Source organism: Scomber scombrus, chromosome 15, assembly GCF_963691925.1.
Source record: "Scomber scombrus chromosome 15, fScoSco1.1, whole genome shotgun sequence".
NCBI lineage: Eukaryota > Metazoa > Chordata > Actinopteri > Scombriformes > Scombridae > Scomber > Scomber scombrus.
In genome coordinates this window covers 25,515,322-25,541,705 of record NC_084984.1, presented here as the reverse complement: position 1 = coordinate 25,541,705, position 26,384 = coordinate 25,515,322, and the positions used below count along the sequence as shown (strand labels likewise).

Below are 26,384 nucleotides of genomic sequence, written 5' to 3'. Positions count from 1 at the left end.
AGCTATTATATAACATGAACACAGTTAAAACTTATTTTTATTATCAAAGTTTAATTTAAAGAACCTCTTTGTTATCAAATTATTGTATCTTAAGATCTAAATTTAGATAATCCACAAGCTTGCAATTGACATATATCTGATGACATCACAGTCATGCGTAAAGACGCTCAGCTACGGAAACTCTGAAGTCTAAAATGTGAATATTTTCTTGTTTGCACAAAATATGGATCTTGTTCACACTTGTTAATAATTTGTATGAAAAACATGAAAGCTTTTCTGAACAAGATGATAATTTGAAATGATAAAAATCCTCTTTCTGGACTTTTGGGGCTCTGTACTAAACAAATCAGATTAACCAACATGTCTGCATTTTGGTGTGTTTCTCATGTAGATAGTCACAATCAGAACGACACAAGAAAATGTTGAATTCCAAAATCTGCAACACCAGTAGTGAGGGGTCAAAGGTCAAATTGGCAGATCCAAGATGTCAGTTTTCAAACAAAATCTAAAACCAGTCGAGCTTTTAAGTTACAGAAGGCATCTCATGGCGTCACAGCAGGTCACTCCTGAGCTCAACATTTTAACAGCAGCTTCCTCCCCAAACATCTAAATCACCCAATCACACGCTCTCCCACCAAAAACTTAATCTAACCCAAAACAATATTTCATACATTTCTGTTTACAGACTTATTTTTCCTCGCTCTTTTCTTTTTCTTGTCGGTTTTGTTGTTGTTGTTTTTACCATTTCCTTTCATATTTGTCATACGGTAATCAAAAATCAAATGATGCATTTTTATTTTCTACATTTGGTTGGAACAGAAAAAGAGAAGTGACTGAAAACTTGTGGTGTGGAATAAAACGATGATCAAACATGAAGGAGATATTTGGAGAATTAATGTTGTTCCACTCTATGTATAAAAGAAGAAAAAAAATCAATAAAGAAATCACAATGGTCTTATCCATGTACAACTGATCCTCCTGTTATTTTTTCTCTGATAGGACACACAATTGCAGGTTTTTATAGACACATATTTCCCTCTGAAAAGTAGTGGAAAAGAAATATAAAGTATCATAATACTAATACTCAGATAAAGTATCTCAAAATTGTACTTAGGTTGAGTAAATATTTCTTACATTTCACAACTGCTCTCTTCCAAGATCCAATAAATTAGAACATCATCAGCGTATATCAATATATATGTAGACATCAGGACCTTTTTTTAGATCAGTGAATGTCATAACTGAAATGTTCTGCTTGTGTATTTGTGAACACCACAACAGTGGAAAGTTCTGCTCACATCACCACACTTACAACAGTTTTTGTAAAGTGTCTGACACCGGGGATTACTATTCACATCCCATGTCCTACCGACAGTTAAGGGAGGTCTATTTGAACCATTACCACTATATATTTACTTCTTTGTTTTGGCTTCCTGGTTATCCAGGTATGGTCTACCTGTGGTTCTAAATGGTATCTGGTACTTGGACCCTGCTTTACCTGCTTGCAAATCTAGATTTTTTTTGTTTATTGTTTCCACAGAAGACTGATAACTTAGACCCTGACACATGATCAATTTTATCCTTTTACATATGATAACTTGTATTACACACTTTGTATTAAGATGGCCACATTTGTTGTTGCCAAAGAGATTTTCAACACTTAAAGTTATCGCTACAACCGTACATGTTTCAGAATGTTGAAAATGTTACTCTCCAGGGGGCGACATTTGTTTATTCTCTGCCTGCTTTTCTTTACTACTACCTCTATTTGTTGCTGCTACTTTCCCTACAGATGTTTACAATTTCATATGAGTTTCCTTCATAACTCATGTCAGTCCTTCCACTCTCCCCCTCTTTTTCCCTCCTTTTTTTCACCTTTGATGGAGACCATTCCACTCCATTTAAACCACACCATCCATCAATCCATCTATTTTGTTCTGTCTTAAATGGTCATCACCTCCTCTGTCTCTTTCTACATCTCTTGTCCCTTCATTCTTTTCTTCTCCCTGTCACTCCCGTCTCTCTCCTCTTGTTTTCCCTCTGTGTAATCATCCCAGCATCCATCTCCTCTCATCAATCCACCTAGTCACTCTCCCCTTTAAAAAATCCTCCTCCTCCCGCTCTCTCCCCTTTTAATCACTCCATCCAATCCTCCCGCTCCTTTTCCTCTCTCTGTTGCCACGGAAACAGCGGTCCATTCTGTAGCTGTTAATCTGCTGACAATGACTTTTTATTACCTGTGGGTCAGATGGCTGATAAAGAGGACAAAGCATGGGAAACCAAGGAACAACTCACTTTAATCGTTTGTAAAATGTTGGTCTTCATTAGCTCAACCTTCCAGGACACAACAGCCCTGCGGGGACAAATGTTTACTCTGGAAAATAATATACAGCTCTAAGTACACTCATAAAACATCATCTGATACAGCTGACCTGCAATAAATCCTGTCTTTGTGAAGCTTAGAATGTTACATTTTTGTCGACACCATCAGAGAATAGTTGATTCAAACCTGTAGGTCGTCCTAGAATGTCAAAGCTTCTGTTGGTGCATTAGATCGTATGGGTGCCTCCTCAAGTCACGTCAATCGAGTCAGCATTACACACCTAAATCTTCAACTGAACTATCTGCAGTTGTATTGTAGGTCATGTAGGCACCAGGTTTTGACAAGTAAGGATGGAATACAAAAAGTTGGTTTGGTGTTTTTCTTAAACCGTCCATTGTGGGTCGGACAATCTTGTTGTAGTGCAATGCTGATTCTGTTGAGTCCTCTTTCAAATATCCTAGAATCATTGACGCCCCATTCAAACTTTGTACTCAACCTTAAAAAAACAATGCTGGATGTGAAGGCCATTACCCAAAGATAAAAAAGAGGCGTAACATGGGAAAGTTGAGAAAGCTTCGATTTCAGATATCCTCATATACAGACCCTCTACAACATTGCTGTGTCTGCCTGAGTACCAAAGTTCTCTCTCCCTCTGATTGTCTGCCTCTTCCATTCCGTCCTTTGTCTTCACCCGCCCTTCTCTCTCCTCCATTCATTCTTACCATTTTACCTCAATTATTTTCTTTTAGATTTTACACTTCTCCTTCTCTCCTTCTTGTTCTCTTTCTTCATCCTTGCTTTCTCTCCTCCAAATTTGTTCTTCTTTTTTTAAAACTTTATTCCTCATTCCCTCCCTCCTCTCTTGTTTTCTCTGTAGAAATCAATGGTCGTTCTCTCAATACGAGGTCACAGGGTTGCAGGCGCAGGCGTCCCAGCTTTTCAATTACTAGCAGCCTGCAGTTACCACAACACACACACATACTCGCACACACACACACACACGCACACACACATACACACACATACTCGCACACTCACACACACACACACATACACCTTTCATCATGAAAAGCCTTCCCCCCCACCTTCAGGCCGACATAAAGAGAGAATACAGCAAAGACAGAAGAATTCAAAATAAAACATGAATGGTTGGGGCATTGAAAAGAAAGAGAAGAAGAGAGAGATACAAGACATCAGAATCAAAAGCATAGAAGAGGAAACAGGAGGAAAAAGAGCGATGAAGAGAAAGCAGATGATGAGCTCCTGAGAGAAGAAAGGAAAGGAAACAAGGCCAGGAGAAGATGACAGGACAGGTAATCGTACACAAGATGTCAAGTCAGGTTTCCAATCGAAATATAATGCAAGTTTTTACTGAAAAATATGGATTAATGTGTGTTGCCATCCACCATGGTTATGTGAATATTGTAGTATGTAGTTTGTCAAGATTAACAGCTGGCTGCAATCATTTTCCAGTTGTATGTTACTAAACTATTTAAGAAGAGGGCACAATGAGATGATGTTATTAAAAGAGCACCATTGAAACCATAGTTATTGAGAAACTATGTTGAAAATATGATGGAAATATCATTTCAGGAATGTTATGTCTCCAGGAATGTCCAATCTATTTCATAAAGGACCATGTGGCTGCAGGTTTTTATTCCCACCAAGCTTGACTCATTTAATCAACTATCAGTCTTCAGACAGCTGAAGTCACATGCTTTATGTATGTCATAGTTTATTTTATTTTTTTCTGGTGCACTTTTTTTCAACTCAGTAAAGTGTAAAATCTTTTTTGCAATATTTTGAGATTTTGGTCATAAACATAAAAACAGGTAGATGGAAAATGAGAGGCCCAGACCAAAAAAAAAGAAGAGCAGTTCATCTATAGGAGGAGATGAGAGGGGAAAAGTAGGAAAGGCCTTTCTTAGGGCGCGTTCTTGCCTTTACTTACATTCTCATGGACTTGTGAAATGTCATCAATCACGACCAAAGTAACTGTTCAGTCCACATTGAGCTCCAAATGCCTGGAGGTGTTTTTTGCTGCATGTTTTATTGAGGATGCAGTGACAGGGGACATGAGCTATAGGTTCATAGCTGTTGTAATTTTCCTTCTGCAGCTAGAAATGAACCATTCAGATTTCAAATATTTGGTCTGTTAATCAAAAATGATGCAAACATGAAAATCCACTCGGATGTTTTTGGGGATTGTGAGGACCAGGACCAGCCGCTCAGCATCCACTGTTGATCCAGGGTCTCCATAACATTTTCTTTTTAAAAATAGATAATTTTTAGAAGATGAAAATTGGTCTTAGAGTTGAAATCCAGTATTTGTTGTTGTCTAATTGGAAATTAGACAGTTTAATGTACAATAGCACTGACTATGAGTACATTTGACTCCTTATAAGTAGACATACTGTATTGGATCAAGATTTAGTTGAAATTCTGAAAACATGACAGAAAAGGAAAGGAGACTAGGACAGATGGAAGGAGGAGAAAAGAAAGGAGTAGACAAGAAGATATTGAGAGATGAAAAGAGGCTAAGATAGGAGACCTCAGAGAGAAGAAGAGAAGCTGGGAAGAGAAGATGTGGGGATAAGAGGTTAGAGAAAACCAGAGAGGAAGAGAAGGAGGAGAGGAATCGAAGGGAGGAGACATGGAGACTAAAAGAAGAGCAGTATGACAAGGAAGAGTATAAAAGGAAAAAGGAAACACAAGATGAAGAGAGAAGAGAAACAAGAGGAGGAAAGAAGAGGAGAGGAGACAGGAGAAAAATTTAAGAGCAGAAAAGAAGAGCTAAATGTGGAGGAAAGAGGAGAAAGGAAAAGAAGAAAGGACACAAGGACAGTAGGGAAGAAGAAACAAGAAGATAGAGGAGAAGAAAAGAAAATGAGGAAAGGAGATGAAAGAAGACGACAGGTCAGAGGAAAGAGGAGAAGAGGCTACGAGACAAGAACAGAAGAGAAAAAAGAAAGGTCAATCAAGTAAGGAGAGAAGAGGAGGAGAGGAGACAAGGAAAGTAGAGGAGGAAAGAGGTGAGGAAACAAGGACAGAAGGAAAAAGGAAACAAGATACAGGAGAAGAAAATAAAAGAAAAGAAGGAAAGAAGATGAGAGAAGAGAACAGGTCAGAGAAACTAAGAGGAGGTCACGAGAAAAGAACAGAAGAGAAAAAAGAAAGGTTAAGCAAGGAAGGAGAAGAGGAGCAAAGAAGAGAGGATACAAGGAAAATAGAAGAGGAGAGAGGTGAGGAAACAAGGATAGAAGGGAAGAGAAGATGGAACATCTCATGAAAGGTGACAGAGGAAAAAAGGGGAGAGGAAGCACGAAGACAAGAGAGGGTAGAGAGATGAAAAGGAGGTCAGGTAAGAGGACAGGAGGAAAGCGAAGGTGAGGAGGAAGGAGAAAAAAAAGAACAAAATGAAAAGAAAGGAGAGACTGTAACCTGCTCAGAGAGGGGGAGGAGGGGAACAAACAGGAGGAGGGGGAGGGGGAGGAGGGGAGGGGGTGGAGGAGGCACCCAGCCCGCCACCCTCAGGGGTTATTGGGTCGTGGACAGCCAATCTCTCTCAGCTTAATCAACAGCAGCAGAGGTGATTGCAACACCGCAGGGGGACTGCTGGGAAAAAATATGGAGGGAGGGGGGGAGGAGGAGAGGGGAAGGAGGAGAGAACATGATAGGAATGAATGGAAAGGTGTGGAGGGCAGGGGGAAGAGGACAGGGGGGGCTGAGCTGAAGATGAGGAAAAGATTGGAAAAAGGAGGAAAAATGGGGGAGAGGACGGAGAGTGGGGGGAGGAGGGACAGGGGGAAGATTGGAAAAGATAAGAGGGACAAAAGGAAGAGGTGAGACAAAGAGGTCGGAAAATTAGGGAGAAAATGGGTAAGAGGTTAAGAGAGATGGAAGGTGGAAAAAAGAAGCGAAGAGATGGAGGGATGGAAGGAAGGGAGACAGGTAGAGAAGGAATGATGGTGAAGATAGAAAAAGGTAGGGAAAAGTAGAGAGAGATGGAAACAGAGGGGGCAAGAAAGAGAGGATGAATGAAAGGAGAGAAAAAGAAAGACAGGAATTTGAGGGTGGAGAGGTGAAGGAGAGTGACAGAAAAGGTGCAGGTGAAAAGAGGGAGATTTAGAGAGAAGAGGAAAGAAAGAGTGATAAAAACATGGAGGGAGGTAAAGAAATAAAACAAGTGAAATGAAGGATAGAAAGAAAGCAGATTTAAAGGAAGCAAGGATAAAACAATATGGGAAACAAGTAAAAGGACTGAGAGAGAAAATGAAGTAAAAGGAAAAAGGAAGGAAAGAAGAAATGAATGAAGGAGGAGAGAAAGGTGAAGTAGTGAAGGTTTCAGTTTCTAAAAGCAAGTGATGTATTGGATGTTGAGTTGTCTTATGGTGAGTTCACACCAAAGTCAATTTTCACATTGCGTTACTTGCACAAGTTTGACCGCTGCACCATTTGTTAGCTGAGCTTGTTAGAGAGAGTATATCTGTGAATTTACTTTCAGTTCAGCCTGACTGAACTCAGAACTCACTAGACTCCAGTTCTTTATTTCCCTCCAGTTTCTCTCCTTTTTCCCCTCCTCTGTTCATCCATAAAGTACATTAATTTTTTTTTTTTTTTTTTACTTTTTGCTCAAATTGAAACATTTCCAACTTGTGCTAATGCATATTTGCATCGTATTGCTTCTTTGCATTGACTTTATAGGTAATCAGAGTTTGGAAAATTCGCTTCGCATTTGGTCTGAACACACCCCTGGAATATGGAAAGTAAACCAGTTACATGAAAATGCTGACAAGAAATGCTGAATGAGAGATTATATGGAGTTACAGAAGCTAATGAAACAGAAACTAGCCCAGGATGTGACCACAGGATTTGGGTTCTCTATTTGGTCCTAAATTTCTGGTCTCAAGAGCTTTAAATTGGACATCTGTGGACAATCATTAACTTTCATCCAAGATAACCCAAAACTGCACAGCATATAGTGACTTACAAGAAGAAACCACAAAAACACTTCATTTTAAACCTGTAGCCAGTTGGTTTTATTGTATTTTATTTGAAAGGAAGACTTGTCATAATGTATAGTCACACTGTTACTACCATGTCTCTCACATACATATATAAAAAAAAAACATGTTCAAACAGTGGAGACAGATGCTTTGTTTGCTCTGTAACACAAGAAAACAAAAATAAATAAATCCCGACAAAGCTGTAGCATCTGTTATATGTACAACGCAAACTCTGCTCAATGCACTTTTCAGATTAACACACACACACACACGCGGCAAAATTTAAGATGATAGTTGTCAAAACTGACTCACAGAATAAATCTAAATAAATTAAAAAAAACATGTTGGGTTTAAAATTCTGCCCCTCACAGGTATTAGCATGATGTCGTGCTGTGACCTGAGTAATGTGACCATTTCTGCACAAGTTGACCTTTTTCCTGTTAACAGAGTTGTATTAAAACGATGGTTTTCGGAAGAGCACTGTAAGCACAAAGTAACGCTGTGTGTATTATTTCTGTATGCATGACAAAGTGGAAGCAGAAAAATGGACCAACCAAAACAAAACTGTACAATACATGCCATCAGCTTACCAATGGTTACAACGTGCCGCCATGTCGGAAGAGTGTAAAGTTGGAAATGTCGGGTGCTGGTAAGAAATTAAGCTACACATACAGAGAGAAAGACTCATTTTAACACCTCTCTTCCAACATGGGGACTTATGGGTGGTATCCAATGGCCACCGTGAGCGGCAAGTATTGTGTTCACTGTCGGTTCTCACTGGAAAAAGGCCAATTTGAGTGTTAATAACAAGCTCCAAAGTCAAACTCTAAAGGCTCCAATGACTTTAAATGGGAGAATGAGAGATACTTTAGGTTTGAAGGGGAACGCATTTTTTGTTTTTGTCCAATAATTTAAAGCTCAGACTTGTTGAGTTGCTTGGAGACTAACTGAATGAAATGATTCAGTAAAATTCTCAAGAGTTTGTTCAGAAAGTTTGACATCATCGTTGATTTTAATCTCCAGAATAGCTGCACGTACACAAGTTAGCGAGCTAGCGAGTTAACTAGATGGTGAGTGAGTTAGGTAGCTAACTAGCAAGCGAGCTAACAATCGGGTGTTGTCATTGTGTACTTGTTTGTAGTGATACGCTGTATTCCAAAATGGTTACCGCCGTTGTTAGCCTTGTACTCACAACATATGAATTCCCTTTTTTTATCGTGTTTAATATTTGTAATGGTTTGTTAAAAAGTCAAACCACATACAAACAAGTGTGTAGCTGCTTTTAAGATAGCTCAATCGACAATTACTTTTTTAAATTGTTTTTTAATTATGCTATTGCTAGTGTTGGAGGCTTCGCAGCCATTTTGCTACCACCTAAGAAAGCCTGTTGAGACACTGGCGAGCGCTACTTAACTCATTCGCTTGCCCTGTGCCTTGTTAGCTAGAGTTAGCTAGCTGTTAGCGGGTTAGAACACTAAATTGTACAGTTCAGAGTTCAAACGCCTCAATCGTTATCTCTTTTCCAGGATTTCAGCATGGCGACAGAGCTGCCGATGGCCTAGATCACAGCAGGAACATGTTCATTCAGATTTCAGGGCAGATTTTTTTCAGTCAGCATTTTGGTTAACACATACATTTTTTTCTTATATAAAGCACAAGTCCAGTCTTGCTAGTAAGCCATAGTAAAAGGCACCTTATCATGGCATTACAGGACAAAAAGAGCAGAGGGGGAACAGGGTTAGCGATGAAAGGTCGAGTTACCTTCCGTACAAAGAGTGAGGTGTTGTTTTGCACATTAGTGGAGATTCTCGTCCCTAGCTAACAGTCCACCAGGTGGGATCAAACTCACAACCTTTAGGACACTTAACAGAACTGCAGCCAATCATATTCAACCTACCTAATGACATGAGGTTTTTCAACATTTAATTTTTACTTAATCATGGAGCGAGGTGATTATGGGAAGGGGTCACAAATAAAGTGCAATGAGGTTTAAACTGACAAAGTCGATCGACCTTTAAACGAAACTTAACACTTGACGTATGTCAATTTAGACAAATCTGTGCTACTTCTATATGCTGTATTTAAAAAAAAAAAAAAGAAAACATCTGCTTCTCCTACAGTGCTTCACAAGTGACTTCATCTTCTCGTATTACACCTATAAGGAGGGTGCAATATTATCTCATTTAAATCTAAAAACATGTTGTCTTATCACCTTAATTTGAAACGGTGTGCTCACGGTAATATAACAGACAAAGCCTGTGCTAAGTGGTAAATACCTTATAAAATCAAACATGAATTTTGATATGGATGAATTAAAGTAACAGATCAGACCTGGTGATGAAAGTAGAACCTGCACATAATTAACTTCAATGATTAGTGAGAGGATTCAAAGAGGAAATACAGACCATAGGTTGTGAAATCCACACACAACCTGAAAACAAGGACTCAGTGTTGGGAATTCTTTAGCATGTGTTCTTGTGTGTTTTCCCCACCCATCAATGGCCTGATGGATAGAATTTTCATACAAATGACTTCCCTCTTCTGACGCTACAATACAGCGACACATTTCTGCACTGTAGGAACCGGTGCCTTTAATTATGTCAACCCTTTTCATTGTTTCACATTCTGATATAACATCTTTGTTCAGCTGTACTTGAGGTATCAAAAACTGCAAAAACATAACCGAGTTGGTTTTAACTCGGTGGCTAATTTACCTTCTCGCCTTTTCATTGGCTGTTTATTGATATACTGAGTCACTCTCAAAATGAAGAACTGGTCTGTGGCTTAAAGAGAAGCAAAAGCTCCCCCAGAGCCTGCACATATTAAGAGGCGAACAGTTCAATTTTCATTTTTTTTGTTATCAGCAGAGGCCGAGAGGCTCACAACTGTCCATAATCCTGAAGAATATAAGTAAACATGTTAATGTATTGTAACGACATATTTCTTCCTTTCTTTAAACCATCTCACACGTCCCCCAACCTTGTTACATGATGCCCTGAGAGATCCTTAATCCACCTCATTTTTTAAAAACTTAAAGGGAGGTTTAAGCTTTAAAATAAATCTGCCGAATTCCTAAAGTAGGTGAAATTCATACAAATTCACCTTTCTCCATCTCTTAAGCTAAGTGGCATCCACCTGGATATTAAAACGGTCGTCAGGCAACAGCATTTTAAGCAGCACCCACCTCCTCCAATGAAGTTGCAGGGATTTCAGCAGGAAGGGCGGGGGGGTCAGTGACAGGTGGGCGTGAAGCGACAGGTTTTAAGGCAGGGGAGAGAAACAGCTAACCAATCAGAACCCATCTGTGTGGTGTCATCGTGAAGGCTGACTTAGCACCAGCGAGAAGAGAAACAGGGTCTCCGATTGAGGTTTGCAGGGGCCGAGCAAATGGAATGGAATGTAAGCAAGGGAACTACAATTTTTTTTAAAAACACCAAAAAAAACGAGTGCAAGGCTTTTTTCTGTAGCTTTGATGCAACGTTAGCGGTTTCTGCAGAGTGTCAGTTCTCTCACCTAATACATTTTTCACCCCACAGAATGGATTCCAAATACCGTTTTGTATGCAACTGACACTCTTGCTGGACAGACAGTGTGTGTTTATGTGTGTGTGCGTGATGCTTCTGTTTATAGGAGGAGGCCATTATGTTTCTTCACAGCAGGAAGGGTATCAGTGTGTGCGTGTGTGTGTGTGTGTGGCATGTTTCTATGAGAGATTCTGGCCGGCGAAGAAGGCCTTGGTCTCTCCACAGGTGGGGTTGGTGCACAGCGGGCAGCGCAAGGTCAGCTGTCGGGAACAGGGCTTGTTGGTCTTCAGGTGGGACTGGACCAGGTCTGCCAGTGCCTGGAAAGGACCAGCGACATGAAGTCAATACAGAGAGTAAGACGGAGCGAGAACCTTCTGAGAACACTGGTCGGATTCATTTTCCCCCAGTGGTCACTTCCAGTACTGCAGTGAAAAATCCCCACGGCCCACAAAGCATTTTCCCCATAGATCACCATCATAAACGAGACATCTGTGACACTGTTGACAGGACACCTTGAACTGCAGACAAGGTCAATTATGACTCTTTATGGTAAGAATTTTTCATCGATGTTGGTTTTATATTTGTAAAACTTTCCTCGAGCCGAGAAAAGTGATTTAAAAATCTGTGATTTCATCACAATGTAAAATCATAACATATAAATAAACCCAGAAGCAAGAAACCTTTTTTTTTGCTGTATGGCCAGCAAAGAAATTCTTATTGGACTGAATGGGCGTCATTTTTGGTCCAGTATCCAGCTCTTATAATACATCCATGGGCTCAGTCCAATGACTTCCTGGAGTACAGGAGTTCTGGCAGACAGATTTTTTTTTAAACCTTTTGATATAGTCAGGATAACTGTTTCCACCAGTTTCCAAGCCTCACACTACATGCTAAACCAGGGGTGGCGAACCATGTGCCACGGAGAGCCATGTGTATGCAGGTTTTCCTTCCAACCAAACACTTCAACAGGTGATTTCACTGATTAACACAGCTTCAGCCACAGAGGTGTGTTAATCAGTGAAATCACCTGTTGAAGTGTTTCGCCATCCCTGTGCTAAACTAACCGGCTTCATATTAACCACACAGAGATGAGAAAGGTATCAATCTTCTTATCAAACTCTAAGGAAGACAGAAAAATAAGTACACTTCCTTCAAAAAGAGTAATTATGACATGACTGGTACTGATATTACTATGTGAGCTGATAGAGTACATGTAATAATACAAACCATGAGTGTTTATTAGCCAACCTTTATGATAGAGTGCCCTGTATTTCATTCATGCTATGAGGATAGTCTGTACTTCAGGTTTTGTCTCTTTTAACACAGGCTGTGTTATATCTGGCTGTTGCTGCCTTCCACAGCAGAGATGATTGGAAGACAATTAATTAATTAATTAATTATGAGTGACATAAATTAACTGATTGTATAAATTGGTCACTTGAAGAAGAATTTATCAAAAAATTAACCCCTGACACAACTAGCAGTAAAAATTCTGATGAATACAATTTTTTTTCTTGATTTTTCAGCTGCTGCTGCTTGTAGACGACAGCAAGCTGATGCAGCTCACTGAGAAACTAAAACCACACCGAGGAAACCATCCTTCAGTAACTACCAACTAATCACCCTCTGGATATTGATTTATACACTCACACACACACACACACTCAGACTTGGCGAGGGGTCTCTGAGCTCGGCAGGTTTGACCAGCCAGCCAGCCGGGCGGTTCAGTTCTACTGTAGTCAGCTCTAAAGGTTCCCATTGATCTGCCCCCTTCCTTTAATAAACCCTACATACACACACACACACACACACAGCTGGAGGAGCTGGCAGTTGTGAGAGAGGTTGCAGGGCAGAAGATGAAGGGAAGGAGGTGAGACAGGAAGGAAGGCGGAGTGGAAGGAGGAAAGGAAATGAGGGAGAAAAGGAGGGAAGGAAGGAAAGTAGGAGGGCTAGAAGGAAGGAAAGAAGGAAGGAAGGAAGGAAGGAAGGAAGGAAGGAAGGAAGGAAGGAAGGAAGGAAGGAAGGAAGGAAGGCAGGCAGAATCCATTTATTGACCATCTCCTGCCTGGAGTTCACTTACTTCACAGAACCTTCTGCTGCGGTCTCCTTTTCTATTATTAGAGCCCTGCTTGCTTTCCGTGTTCCCTCCATCATTCAACCTTACGTGTATTAGCTTATTATCCTTTTGCCTTTTTCCTCACTTCATTTTACATGTCTTCTTTCTCTTCATCTGTCTTCAAACTAAAAGTCTGTACTAGGTTGTAAAATGCTTCTTTTTCACACTTACACTTGTGTGTGGAACGTACCTTCATGAAAATAGGGTTTCCATTCAATGACTCTGCTCTCCTGATGTTCTCCACTCCACACTGAAGAAAGAGAGGAAGAAAGGAAAAAACCTGTCACACATTTGAACCATTTAAAAAAAAAAAAAAAAGGCAAAACCTCCCTCTTGTGGTTTTGCGGGGACGCTGGTGTTGGTCTGTCAATCGGTTGATCCACCACTTCGGTCCAGGCTGAAATATCTTAACAACTATTGGTTGAATTCCCATGAAACTGTGTCCGGAGAATCATGGTCCCCAGAGAATGAATCCAGCTGACTTTGATGATCTGTTGACTTTACAGCTAGCACCACCATGACGTTGACATCATGGTTTTTCCATCTAATTGTTATGATATTTGAGTCTAGAGCAAAGTGGTTAGAAACACTGTACCTAATATCATTAAATAAAGTTCAACACTTAAAGGTAGAGACCATGTGTGGAAAAAAAGGTGTTTTCATTTTGTCAGTCGTAAACTTTAAGAAATAAAAGTGGTTTGTTCTGAGTTTCCAATTATTTTTAACAGCAGGTTTCAGTTTGGAGCTAAACTCCTCTTTGACTGACATGCTGAAATGGTCCAGACAGAGTGTGTGAGAGTGTGTGTGTGTGTGTGTGCTGTCTGGTACTTATATCTGGTTGATTTTTGAACTGAGAGATTGAAGACATATTTGAAAGTGGGGTCATTTCTGATGATTGTTTTTAGGTAAAGGTTGCAGTTAGGGAATGATTTATGAATAACGTGATAGTCTTCTCAAGTATGGAAGTACAAACGTGTGTGTGTGTGTGTGTGTGTTAGTGTCTTTGTGGCACCAGTCACATTGATCTGTGGTCACCTCACTGGTGCCTTCAGACAGACATACAGGACACTGGGCTGCTGGTGACACATCTGACATATACTTGTGCTTACACACATTCAAAATGCTACATTAAGTCTATTATGTAGCAGGATCAACTATCTTTACTCGATGCCAATTCTAATTCTAATCTAATCTACACCAACGGACTGAAGAAGCGACTCTCAGATTCTACTCTTACTGTATAAATACTGTTTTCATTCACGAAACATCAACCACCTACTTTGCCCCTTATTTGATCGTCATAAAGCTAATGAAACCCGACTATTTTTCCTTCAATATTTCACATTAAAAGCCTTTTAACGACTTAAAGGGAATAATCCTGCCCTTTCATGGTAGTCTTTTAATGTGAAACATTTGCAGGAAGCGTTGAGTTTCATTTCATAGTCGCGTAACAGCGAGTGAAAAGTATTATTTTGTGAATATGAACTATTAGCCTTTCTTAATTAACACAATGCTGCCTTTAGTTATCAGTAAGTAAAAGCTGATGGATGATTTAGAAAATGATCACTTGTCTAGTCATTTAACCAACAAAGTTCAAGGCAATATTCAGCCTCTCCTCACCTAAAGACCAGCATGTGTTGAGGCTTTCTACACTAAACTGTGCAGACAGACAGGAACACCTGCAGCTGCTGGGAAAGTGAACTCACCTCCTCCCCCAGCACTTGTCCATACTCGATGTCCAGCTCGTGTAAAGTCTCTATGTGGTCCGAGGTGAAGGCGATCGGCACCAGCAGGAGGTTCTTCTTCCCCCGTTCGCACAGACCTTTGATCACGTCGTCCGTCTGGGGGCCGAGCCACGCCATGGGCCCCACCTGAGAGACCAAAAGACATGATACGGTTTAACCATCAACTGCTTTCAGAATGCACGCTGCCTCTGATCATTTCTGTGGTAAGATTCATGCACATAAGAGTTCAAAAAGTACACAGGGGCAGTATCAGATTGAGACCAAAAAGAAAGCATATCTTCTCAATCTTCTGAATCACTGTGTATACTTTTGACAGTGTGAGCTCATGTCTGGTTAGTTATTCTGCTCTAAAAGCCAGCAACACTTCCAGTCCTCTTCTATTGTGAGAAGCTGATTGGCTGAGAGGAAATATTTCATGTGGTGTTTGAATTTTGTGAGCGGTCAGCCACTGTGAGCTGAGGACAGACAGCTGGGAGGTTTCCTGCGCTACTGTAGCTGCAATATTAGATAGACAAGTGGCTCCATCTTGTGGTGAGAAAAGAAATTAAACATTTTGTTATAGCGGGACACTGTATGTAGTTATAGTTACATAAAGCTGTTTTAATTTTAAAAAAAGATAAAGAATGGTTCAAATACAAACAAATAAAATCCTTTCAATCCTTCTGTCTGATACCTGTCCACCAGTGTCATAATTTAAGTATTGTACATTTTCTTTAAAGGATCAGAGTGATGCTGGAGACTCTTATCAATCAATCTTTCTTTCTTTAAAAGCGGCAAATCACAGCAAAAGTTATGTCAAGGCACTTTTATATAACATTTGAAAGGAAAAACTCCCCTTTAACGGGAAGAAACCTCGACCATCTGCCTTGACCGGTAGGGGTTGAGAGAGGGAGAGTGTGAGAGAGAGAGGGAGAAGAGGGAGAAAGGAGAGAGAAAGAGGCACCAGAGTCATACACAACAAAACTCTTGCTGTTTGATCTTTTTAAGGGGAGAAAAAAAGTGAAATAATGGTTAAAAAGTGAGTAAAACCTACATCACACAACTTCTGGCTGTCTGTATCACTGCTGTTCAATTTCATGTGTCCAACATTTATTTGAACACTTGGAAGTGAAGTGTACCTTCAGCAAACAGCCACTAGATGGTTCCACTGGATTATTTATAACACTGACATGACATTTGACAATGTGTGTGTGTGTGTGTGTGTGTGTGTGTGTGTGTGTACGCGTGTGTATGTGTGTGTGCGTGAGCTCACCCTGGACTGCCACACCAGTCTGTAAGGGTTACAGTGTCCCAGTCTCTCCATGACTCTTTGAACTGTGGCTCCCACTTCCTGAGGATATGGGTCGCCTCTGTTTACAACCTGCACAGATTACAACACGCTAGCACCGTCAGTGATGATAGTGTTAGTAATAATATCTGTATCAGTAGTAGCACAGCAAGTAATAAACATACTTTATTTCCAGATTGATAAACAATATTTAAAAGATTAGAAGTACTGTATCACCAAATTCCTAATATACATCTCTGTTGCTGGCAGTGTCATTATTAGAAGTAGTTTAAGTAGTATCAGCAGTAGTAGTAGTGGTAACACTGATATCAGCAGTAATTCTAGCCGCTGCAGTTAAGCCATATTAAAAATACATAAGTAAACATCTAACAAAAGTGGAAGTACTGGAATTGGTATCCATATGACCATCAGCAGCATCTCTCAGTACTATTAGTATTATCAGTATCAGTAAGAGAAACAGCAGCAATGGTTCTTCATGGTACTTACAGCCATAGGGAGCGAGTGCGCTGAGAACAGAATGACGACGTCGTCTCTTTTCTCTTCTGGGAACTTCAGCAGCTCGTTATTGATGTGTTCTGCAAAACACTGCACACACACGCACACACACACACACTTTTATTTTTTATATAATATTGACATGGTTTTCCTCAACTGATCAAACGTTTCCGGACTGATCACCATGCCCTGATTACAGTCTATAACATAAATATAATAAAAGCACACTAAGTTACAGTATACATCAACAGATTATACAACGATAGGACAAAGTCATCAACATTAATCATCAACAGTATTTTTTTGCTATGAATTTTATAGTAGCAACAGGTCAGGGCAAGAACATCTGTGTCTGCACTGAGGGGTGGACTGCACACCCCCAGCTTAATGAATGCCCCACACACACACACATACAATTATTTTGTTTCAATAAAATCTCTTTTTTTCATCACTGGTTAGATAATACAACCCAAATAATAAGAGTGTAGTTAAGACGGGTTATGCAACAAAGTTATGCAACATTCATGCAGTTTTATGCAACTTATGTTAATATGCAACAGTAAATATGCATATCTGTATGCACTCTCCTCCAGTAGTTAATTCAAGTCAAGATGCCAGTTAGGAAGGAGACGAGGAACAGAAGTCAAGCTCATACACCGATGCCTGTGTGTGTTCGCCTTGTGCCACAAAAATGATGCAGAGGGCACGAAGCAAAAACAGACGGAGACTGGAGGAGCACTGAATGTCATGCCTGATGCCTCAATGCTTTCATGGCAAAATCTAAGCACTCTTCTCTGCTGCTTTTTCCTGCAGACTGGCTATTATATCATCACTGTGGCTTTAATTTACTGAGCCACTCTCCAAGGTACCTGAAGGACTCTGATGTTGGACACTAGTTTAGCTGACCATAGTTCATAAAAAATGTAAATCCTATTTGGCTGAATGGGGAAAAAATCTAAAGAAAGTATTGTTTCTGATACATATTGTTTAAGATGAAATAACAAAGGACAATTCTAAAAGAATGATAATCTAACAAATAGGGATGGAAAGATAATAGAAGTAGACCTTTCTGTAATGGCAAATATCTGATGAGATTAAATAGATTACATGATCCCACACTATGATCACGGGGCGATTAAGCTACTACAGGCAACTATTGGCTGTTGATAGGTTCTGTATCCATGTGATTATTCATTTATTATAGGGAACGTGCAATCAATTTGCAGCCAATTCATGTTAAAGTTGGAAAAGTTAAGAGTTTGTAAAAAAGGGCATGGACGTGGATACATTTGATAAAATAGTCAGGAGACTACCCTGCATGCTCTAGACTGATTTTACACAGATTCTGGACAATTAGCTCTCTACAGTCCTGGTTAAACACATTTCTAAATATACACGCAGGCTTAGTTAGTTGCTATGATTACCAACCATTTCCACCTCATAAGTTGCTATGACGACACACTGCCCCAATCAATGTCCTTTCCAACCTTTTTTTTGGACCGTTTGGTTTTCTGTGAGAGCAGGAGGATGTGTGTGTGTGTGTGTGTGTGTGTGTGTGTGTGTGTTTGTGTGTGTGTGTGTGTGTGTGTGTGTGTGTGTGTGTGTGTGTGTGTGTGTGTGTGTGTGTGTGTGTGTGTGTGTGCTGACCTCCACCAGCAGAGGGTGTGTGGGCCAACGGTCGATGACACTCCAGCGCATTTTCGGCCTTGAGCCTCTGTTGGTATAGTAACGGTAGATGGCATTCAGACTGCTTCCTGTTTACACAACAAACAAACAAACACACTGATAATGTTAATATGTCCCATTACAAAACAGCCACAGTCCTCCATCAGGTTTGGCTTTTTGATTAAATACCTGCATGGGACCTAAATGTATAAATGTATTTCAGGGCTGACTCTTTTTGGCATTTAAGCTTTGTGTCAGAAGATATACTCTCAAAAGTATCCACGACTTCTTTGATTTCATCCTAAACTGAAACAGTCAAAGAGGACTGGTCATGTGATTTGATATGGCTGTGTTTTCATTTATTAAAGTGTTAGTACAAATCGATGAACCTGAATTTCTGTCCCCCTGGATGTTTGGATATACCTCGAGTTTTTGTCTCTCATTAATTGGTGTTACGTCAAAGTCACAGATCCAAGCATCAGTTGAAAAAGGAGTAAAAAATTGACCCTGTTGAGGTTTGAAAACTCAGAATGTCTTTTAACAGCAAAAACCACTGATCTGAAGGTATTTACAGAATCCTAAAATACTCTCTGAATTTGTTTAAACAGACTTTACTGGTGTGTGTGTGTGTGTGTGTGTGTGTGTGAGAATGTGTGTATTTATCAGAGGCTAACAGGGTGGATGCACTCTGGGTGTGGTGATGCTATAACGCCCTACTTTATTTATCTTACTTATTTTTCCTTTATCTTTTCCCCCATCCCCCCATCCTCTTCAGATATTTGGAGACCGTGAGTGTAACATGAGCATTACGTCTGAACAGTGTAGATATTATAAAGATATGACGTGTTTCTAAATGTATTATGTGTATTCCTTTTGTGTAAAATATAGACAATTATTTAAATTTAATCATTTATAAAGCAAAAAAGTCACATGCTCTCTGTTTGCAGTCTCTAAAATAAGAGGATTTGCTGCTTTTCTTTATTTCTTTTTTTAATTTAATTTTTTTTGTGCACTGTGTGAGGCTGTTACCTGTGGTGGAGCAGCTGTACTGAGGATACTGTGTGAAGGCCACGGCTCTCTCCACCCCGTCTTTCTCCATCTCCTCGATGGCGTCCTCCGTCAGCGGGTTGACGTACCGGAAACCGATGTAGAACTTGTGAGGGGCTGATGACAGAGAGACAGTTCATTTTATTCATTCAGATTGACCTGGGAAACAACAATGTAGCGGAATGATCAAAAGAACACTGTCAGGAACATGAAGGACAGCTGTCATGGAGAATAAAGCTTAAGTGCTCACAAGACGAGGTCACTTTTCAGACAGCTGCTCACTGTTTCGTTGTTATCAGTGAGGTGTGTTTCAGGCGTGTAAGGAGCCACTCCTTCACTGTCACTATCTGCACTTCACACACAAACTTTGCTAAAAACTGGCTCCACCAGCAGGAAACACACAGCAGCTCTGCTTAGTATTCAAATATGATACCACCATTTATGCTGATCTGTCTTCCCTGATGCTACATCCTCATAAAGGCCCAAAAACAGAGGCTCTCTGGGTCTGTCTCACCTGTCTCGGGGCTCATCTCATCCAGCAGCTTCACCATGCCCTCTCCCTGCATGGAGGTCCAGTGTTTGATGGGCGAGCCTCCGCCGATCTTGCTGTACTGCTCCTGGATCTTCGGCGTGCGGCGCTTCGCGATGAAGGGACCGAGCTTACTGCAGAGCAGAGACAGATAGCGGGGTTAAGACGATGAGGCTAGTAGACGTTATAACACTACATTAATATACACATCAAACTTTATTGACCTGTAACCTCTTTTTCCGCTTGGACCGGGGTCATTTCGACAAAGCGACACATTGTGACACATTATTTCCTAAAGTTTCATCGATTTAAACAGTGTAAAATGTGACGTGCATGTTCAGCAAAACATTTTATAGTGCCCAACCACAACAATTTAAAGTCTATGGCCACACCTTGAACACATAACATTTAGAACAGCATTTATTTTGGGAGGTTTGAGAAGTGGAAATATCAACCTGCTGGTGGCTTTAGAAAAGTCAGGAGATCACCAGAGTCATTAGGATTAATCCCCTGGGGAACACGGATGTCTAAACCAACTTTAATGGTACTGCAACCAATTGTTCTTGAGATATTTCACTCTGGATGACTGTCACTGCCATCTCCACGACCACAACGCTAGAAAGGTTAAATGATAAAATGCTGTTCAACGAGGTAAACTCCGATTTTTCCAGGCAAACAGAATCACAATGAGAATGGTAACATGAAGATGTTTGGCAGGTTTCCTATTGTTGACCATATTAGTTCAATGAGTTGTAACATGCATTTATATTCACTAATTAGTGCTAGATACAAAGTAGGTTGAGGCTGACGGGAATATCATTAGGATTTATTCTGGGGACCATGAACGTTTCTGCAAAATTTGAATGGCAATCCAGTATTGGACATGATATTTCTGGATTGTTACGCAAAAACAGCTTCTTTGTAGGGTTGGCTTCAACCACAAAGGGGAATTTAAAGTAATAGATTGTTCCTGTAACATCAGCAAAAAAAACTAAAAGAATAAAAAAACATCCAGTAAATGTGCTCTTTTTTCTTCTGAGATGCTGCATATATTCACATCAGATGAAACTATATAAGAAGATTCACTCATAACTAACGCCCACACTAAAGCCATGCTGGTTCACGAGTAAACATGGTTTCAGTTTGGGGAGTCACAAGCCAAAGTTCTGGGGAAAAACTGCTGTAAAAACATCAGTGTTGCTCAGAAATAATTTAACAATGAAGAACTAAAGCATTCTTTTTCTTTACAGTAGCAACAAAAAAAACACTTTTTGTGTTTCATAACAACTGATGGTGAACCAACAGACACATCGTAGAGCGCTGTGACACAATAACCTTCCTCATCTGCTCCTTTCATTCGTTTGTATGTGAGAGGTCTGTCATAGGCTACTTTTGGGGACAAATTTCAGATGTCAGACCAGTTATTGGGGATGACTCTTTTAATTGGGGACAACAGCCACGGTGTTCCCAATTAGGAAAAAGTAGATTTTTGGGTCAGTGGTTAAAGTTAGGGTTAGGCAAGTAGTGGTGATAGGTCTATATTATGTCCCCACAAGTGACCATCATATGATGTGTGTGTGTGTGTGTGTGTGTGTGTGTGTGTGTGTGTGTGTGTGTGTGTGTGTCTAGAGTGCGTACTTCTGTACAGGGAGTTTCATCAGGTCTGTGTCCATGAAGAGCCGCAGCAGGAAGTCGTGAACGTCTTCTAGTTTCTCGGGTCCTCCCATGTTCAGCATCAGGATGCCCGTCTTAGGTTTCCTGAACAAAAGATTCATGATCAATGATTGATATCAAACAACACCTCAACTCTCTATATGCATAGTTTTTTTTATTATTAATGATGTCTGTCCAAAAGACTTGAGACTTGACAAAAAATGTCAGAGATTTGATACTTGCCTAAAGACCTGAGACGTATCTACAAGTTGCCCACAAAGGCTTGAAATCTAACATAGACATGGTGAAACAGACTTGAGACTACACTTGGACGTGGTCTTCAAGACTTGAGACTTGTCTTAGACTTGGTTTTCAAAACTTGAGACCTCTGTTTGACTTGCCAACAAAGACTTGAGACTTAACATAGATTTGGTGAAAGACTTGGACATGAGGTTCAAGACTTGAGACTTGACTTAGACTTGTTTTTCAAGACTTGAGACTTGTCTTAGACTTGCCCTCAAAGACTAGACTTGACTAATAATTGGTCTTATAGACTTGAGACTGGACTTTGACTTGGTCTTCAAACCTTGATACTTCTTTATGACTTGCCCACAAAGACTTGAAACTTTATGTAGAATTTGTGAAAAAGACCTGAGACTTGACTTGGATGTGGTCCGAAATACTTGAGACATGACAAAGACTTAAACTGACTTTAGATTTCACTTCAACTTTGGACTTGGTCTAAGAGACTTGACTTAGACTTTGTCTACAACACTAAAAACAGCCCTGAAGTCTTTAACGTTATGTTTCTGATAAAAACAAGTAATGAATACATCCATGGCAACGATATTAGATCTCAGTCCACAGTCAAGAACCATGTTAGTTTTTCCTATCAGCTTGTGAAGCTAACTTTAGCACCACCAGCTAATATTAGCTTGTCGGTGAGTGATGCCAGGTGTACGCTACGTCACCACTGCACCCATAATCACTGAAAGATTAACCTTTCACATTAATACATGTGTTGAGTATCCTATGAAGATATATTAAAATTTTACAATTATTTGTCTACTTCTGTTTTTGTACGTTTAAAAAAAAAATTGGTTTCAAGAGGTTAAAAATGTAAATGTGGGCATCTCATTTTCTTCACTGTATGAACCCTCACCAACACAGCTCTGTATTCAACTTCTTTTAACACCTTTTGAGTTGCTGAATGCCCCCAAAGAATCTGGTGTCTGAGTCATAATTATAGCTTGGCTGTCAACTTCGAAGGACAGAGAAGAGCCAAAGCAACACAAGGACAGCGAGGGATTGTGTGAAAGGCGTCAGCAGGGCAACAACGTCGCCCACAGACAGCTGGTAAGTATCCACAGTTTAGTTTTTAATAAGCATCAACAGGTCCCATCAGGACTGCAGAGCAATGTTGAGGATAACCAACTCAAGGCTAAAGCAATAATTCAACAGTACTTAAACCTGAAAGGATTATTCAGTTTAAATGTTAAGTGTAATTGTACTGACTGATAGTCATTTATCAAGTAAAACTATCACACAGTGTCTGATTGCAGCTTCTCCAATTTGATGAGTTGGTCAGAGCCAACTGTCTCAAGTGTTCTAACTGGGCTCCTGAATTGACATTTTGGAGTGTGTTCCTCTCACATCAGGACAAACCAGTGAGTCTGTTTGAATGCATGGAGCAGGTATTTGTTCATTTGTTTAAAATATTTTCATTAATATTATACAATGGGATGTGTTTTACTCAGATTCAGATACATTAGATAAAATGGAAGCGTATCTGTTCTGGGAGATGCACAAGTGACGAACGTCAAAAAGACGGCAAAAACATTTTCTACGTGGAAAGACGTTCAACTGCCTTTATCTCTTACTCGTCCACTGACCGTTCAACTGATGAAAACAGCTGAACTACAAAAACTTCAAATATTTTCAGAGCTTTCACTTCAACTGAAACTTCAGCTCACTGCAGTGATTAACTTTAACCTAACTGGCAAACTGCTTTAATCACTTCTACTGACTCTCCTTCTCTGTGCTCATGCCAACAAACATTTTAACTGCTAAGACTTTCAGCTGTAACTCTCATACAATGTTGCAACTGGATCCCTTTGTCGCTGCTTTACCTTGCTGTGGCGTCAACAGACTACAGTACTATTTTGCTTGTGGAACAAAAGTAAAAGCCCAATGCTGCATCCACTCATCCACTTATTATTATAAAACTGACTGTGCCATATATGATTTGTACAAGTTAAAAATAAAAGTGTGTGTTTGTGTGTGTCTGTCTCACCTGTTCTCCTGTGTGTCTGGAGTCATAGATTGGGCTAAAGCAGCAGCGGTGGATTGTCTCCTCAAACTCAGACTGATGTTGCTCCTGGCAACTGAAGAAAAACAAGAAGGTTAGTTGTTCATTCATCTGTTACTCACACACTTAAAAAAAAATCCATGTAGTAAATATTACTGGGAAAACATTCATAGCTTCCTGCCTAGAAACCTGTCTAGACTTTCAGTGTAGAACCAAACAAGTTCTGAGTTTTACCGTGAACAACAAATGAGTAGTAATTATTACAGAAACTGACTTTTATTGTGACATTTGAAGAAAAGAAATCAGCACATGTATATTTTGTAGTATCTTGTTCAAACCTTCATTTAAGCATTATAATGTTTAGGCTGAATAAAATATTCTGTCACAACCCAGCTCAAGTCTTGATAAAAGGGAGGGAGACCACACATGAATTGTTACTAAAAATAGATTTACTGTACATAAATAAAAGATTAACTGAAACTAAACACAACCAAAACCAAAACCAAACGTGGTGGAAGACAGCAGAGAGAGAGAGACGACCCAACTCTTCACACCTGAATCCTGCAGGTAGAAGACAAGGAGTCTGACCAGAGAGAGTCATCCCATTTAATCATATTAGAATGACTGCAATCTCAGTGAAATTTGATTCATTGTTTAGCGCTAATGTACATACAAGAATTGGAGGGTGGTCTAGATTTGGTTCACTTGATTATGGCTGCAAACTGCACTATTTTGACAAAGAAAAACTATTCTCATGTGCATCATTTTCTACCAAAACTCGGTCGGATACATTCGATATCTTCACAAACTTTGGGATCTCCACCAGGATTTGATGTGAAGTTCTGTGAGTATTACTTGACCAATAAACATGAGTTTGTAACTCTAATGGATGCCAAAAAGTTATGTGTTTTTAGTAGTATTTTTGTTTAAATAATGTCATTTTGAATCATAAAGGACATATATTCTAATGAGGTAAATTACATAGAATATTTCTTCTGATTTATGTAAATGCACATTTCTAATAGCATGGTCTAATCACTCTGCCGCAGTACCGCGAACCGCCGCCAGGAGGCCTGCTCAGATTATGCAAGTTCATAACGCTTGAATTGTGTAACTTCGAATAAACGTCCCGCTCACTCGCCGTTAAAAACGTAAACCGTCAACTGAATAGTAATTACGGATAATGTGGCTGTTACTAAATGCAGCCCAACTACGGGATAAATCCATTATGTAACAATAACATTAAACAGTAACCTACAGAAATGTTGGGAGTACGTCAAGGAAACAGGAGTTAGTGACTGACTAGCATCGGAAACACTGCAATTTCTCTGTCAAATAAAAGCACGTCAGTGGTCACCTTTCAGCAAACAATACGATTTTGAATGAATAAAAAAACAAATGCTGTTATGGAGCGCAGTGCCCGAAGCGTTTAAGTAATCACGAAGAGATATCAATGCTGCTAAATGCGATACAACGCGCGTTGATATTACAATGATGATTTTGCTGTGAAAATCCTGACTGGAAAATGAACTTCCGTTTGCTAGCTTGACGGCCGTTTATGAAATGTTGATAATCAATGTCACCGGCGTGTTTGTTAGTTTACACCACGCCGCTTCATCACTCAAAACTGCATTTAAACTGTGCCAAAGAAGCAGAGTAGCAATGTTTAACACCTGACACGACAGTCACAGTTAATAATAATTAAACTTGAAGGTTTCCACGCACAGCTTTCATAAGGCTAACTTAGCCGCACAGTCACACTCACATTGGATCAAGCGACCGGCGTTGCCCAGGACTGCCATCATGGTAGTTTCCTGTTTTCACTGCCGAAAATAAAGTCTGTCTCCCCGCTGATATGAAGGGTACGTCTGCTCTCAGCTACTGAATCCACGCGTGTTCCTCCGCACTAAATGAGTCTCTGACCGATGTGTCAGCCAGATTCCTTCAGCCACACCAGCTGCTTGTGTAGTGCTGCTGTCAAGTTAGCGAGTGTCGGCTGCAATACTTCCGGTGAGCAATTTCAAAATGAAGGTATGATGCAACATTTCCGTTCAAGTTTAGATTTAAACTTAATGATCCAGTTCATTGCATTATTTTTCAAGTATACATTAAATGGAAACTGACAAATAAATGCAACGATAAAACTCAAAACGGCTAAAATACTATTTTGCAGATAACATGTGAGGACCATTGACTATTCATTTATATACCTACACAATGATCCTTTAAGGTAAAATAACAATAAGTACAAATATGAAGTATAGTACTTCCTAAGCTTATAGTAGTGTTACAGTGCTGACAGTTTATTCAATGTCACAGGGGTTAATACATATTAGTAATAATAATAAACTTTATTTATAGAGCACCTTTCATACAAAGGACGTACCTCAAAGTGCTTTAAAAAGAAAAAGTACAATACAATAAAACAAAAGCAAATAATATATATAGAATAGAAAATAAAATAATAAAGTTAGACAATTTGTAAAAAATACACATTAAGTAAAAATAAATTAAATGATACCAATTAAAAGCTGTAATAAATATGCTGTCTGGGTTTTTGTTTGTTTGGGGGTTTTTTCACTTTATTTACAATAGACCTGTCAAAATGTGTTAAAGTTACTGCTTTACTGCACCTTAAATCTGATGATTCAGCTAAATATCTCTCACCAGGTTCAAGATATGTTT

General features: G+C 39.7%; 2 protein-coding genes across 2 annotated transcripts in view; one reads left to right on the top strand and one right to left on the bottom strand.

The window, feature by feature from the left end:
* Positions 1-12,503, top strand: part of onecut2 (one cut homeobox 2) — a 58,750-nt gene extending 46,247 nt beyond the window's left edge. Inside the window, exon 2 of the mRNA XM_062434161.1 lies at positions 12,380-12,503. Coding sequence (XP_062290145.1) covers positions 12,380-12,423 — 44 coding nt within the window. The 3' untranslated portion in view covers positions 12,424-12,503. The remainder of the gene's footprint in view (positions 1-12,379) is intronic.
* Positions 8,712-25,608, bottom strand: fech (ferrochelatase). Its single transcript, XM_062434163.1, has 11 exons — positions 25,465-25,608; positions 23,685-23,775; positions 21,377-21,496; positions 19,724-19,872; positions 19,192-19,326; positions 18,145-18,251; positions 16,489-16,587; positions 15,967-16,074; positions 14,676-14,840; positions 13,160-13,219; positions 8,712-11,170 (listed from the first exon to the last, which is right to left on the bottom strand). Exons 1-11 carry the CDS (start codon positions 25,502-25,504, stop codon positions 11,033-11,035), a joined length of 1,212 nt encoding a protein of 403 aa, XP_062290147.1. The 5' UTR covers positions 25,505-25,608; the 3' UTR covers positions 8,712-11,032.
* Between the last annotated feature and the right edge of the window lie 776 nt (positions 25,609-26,384).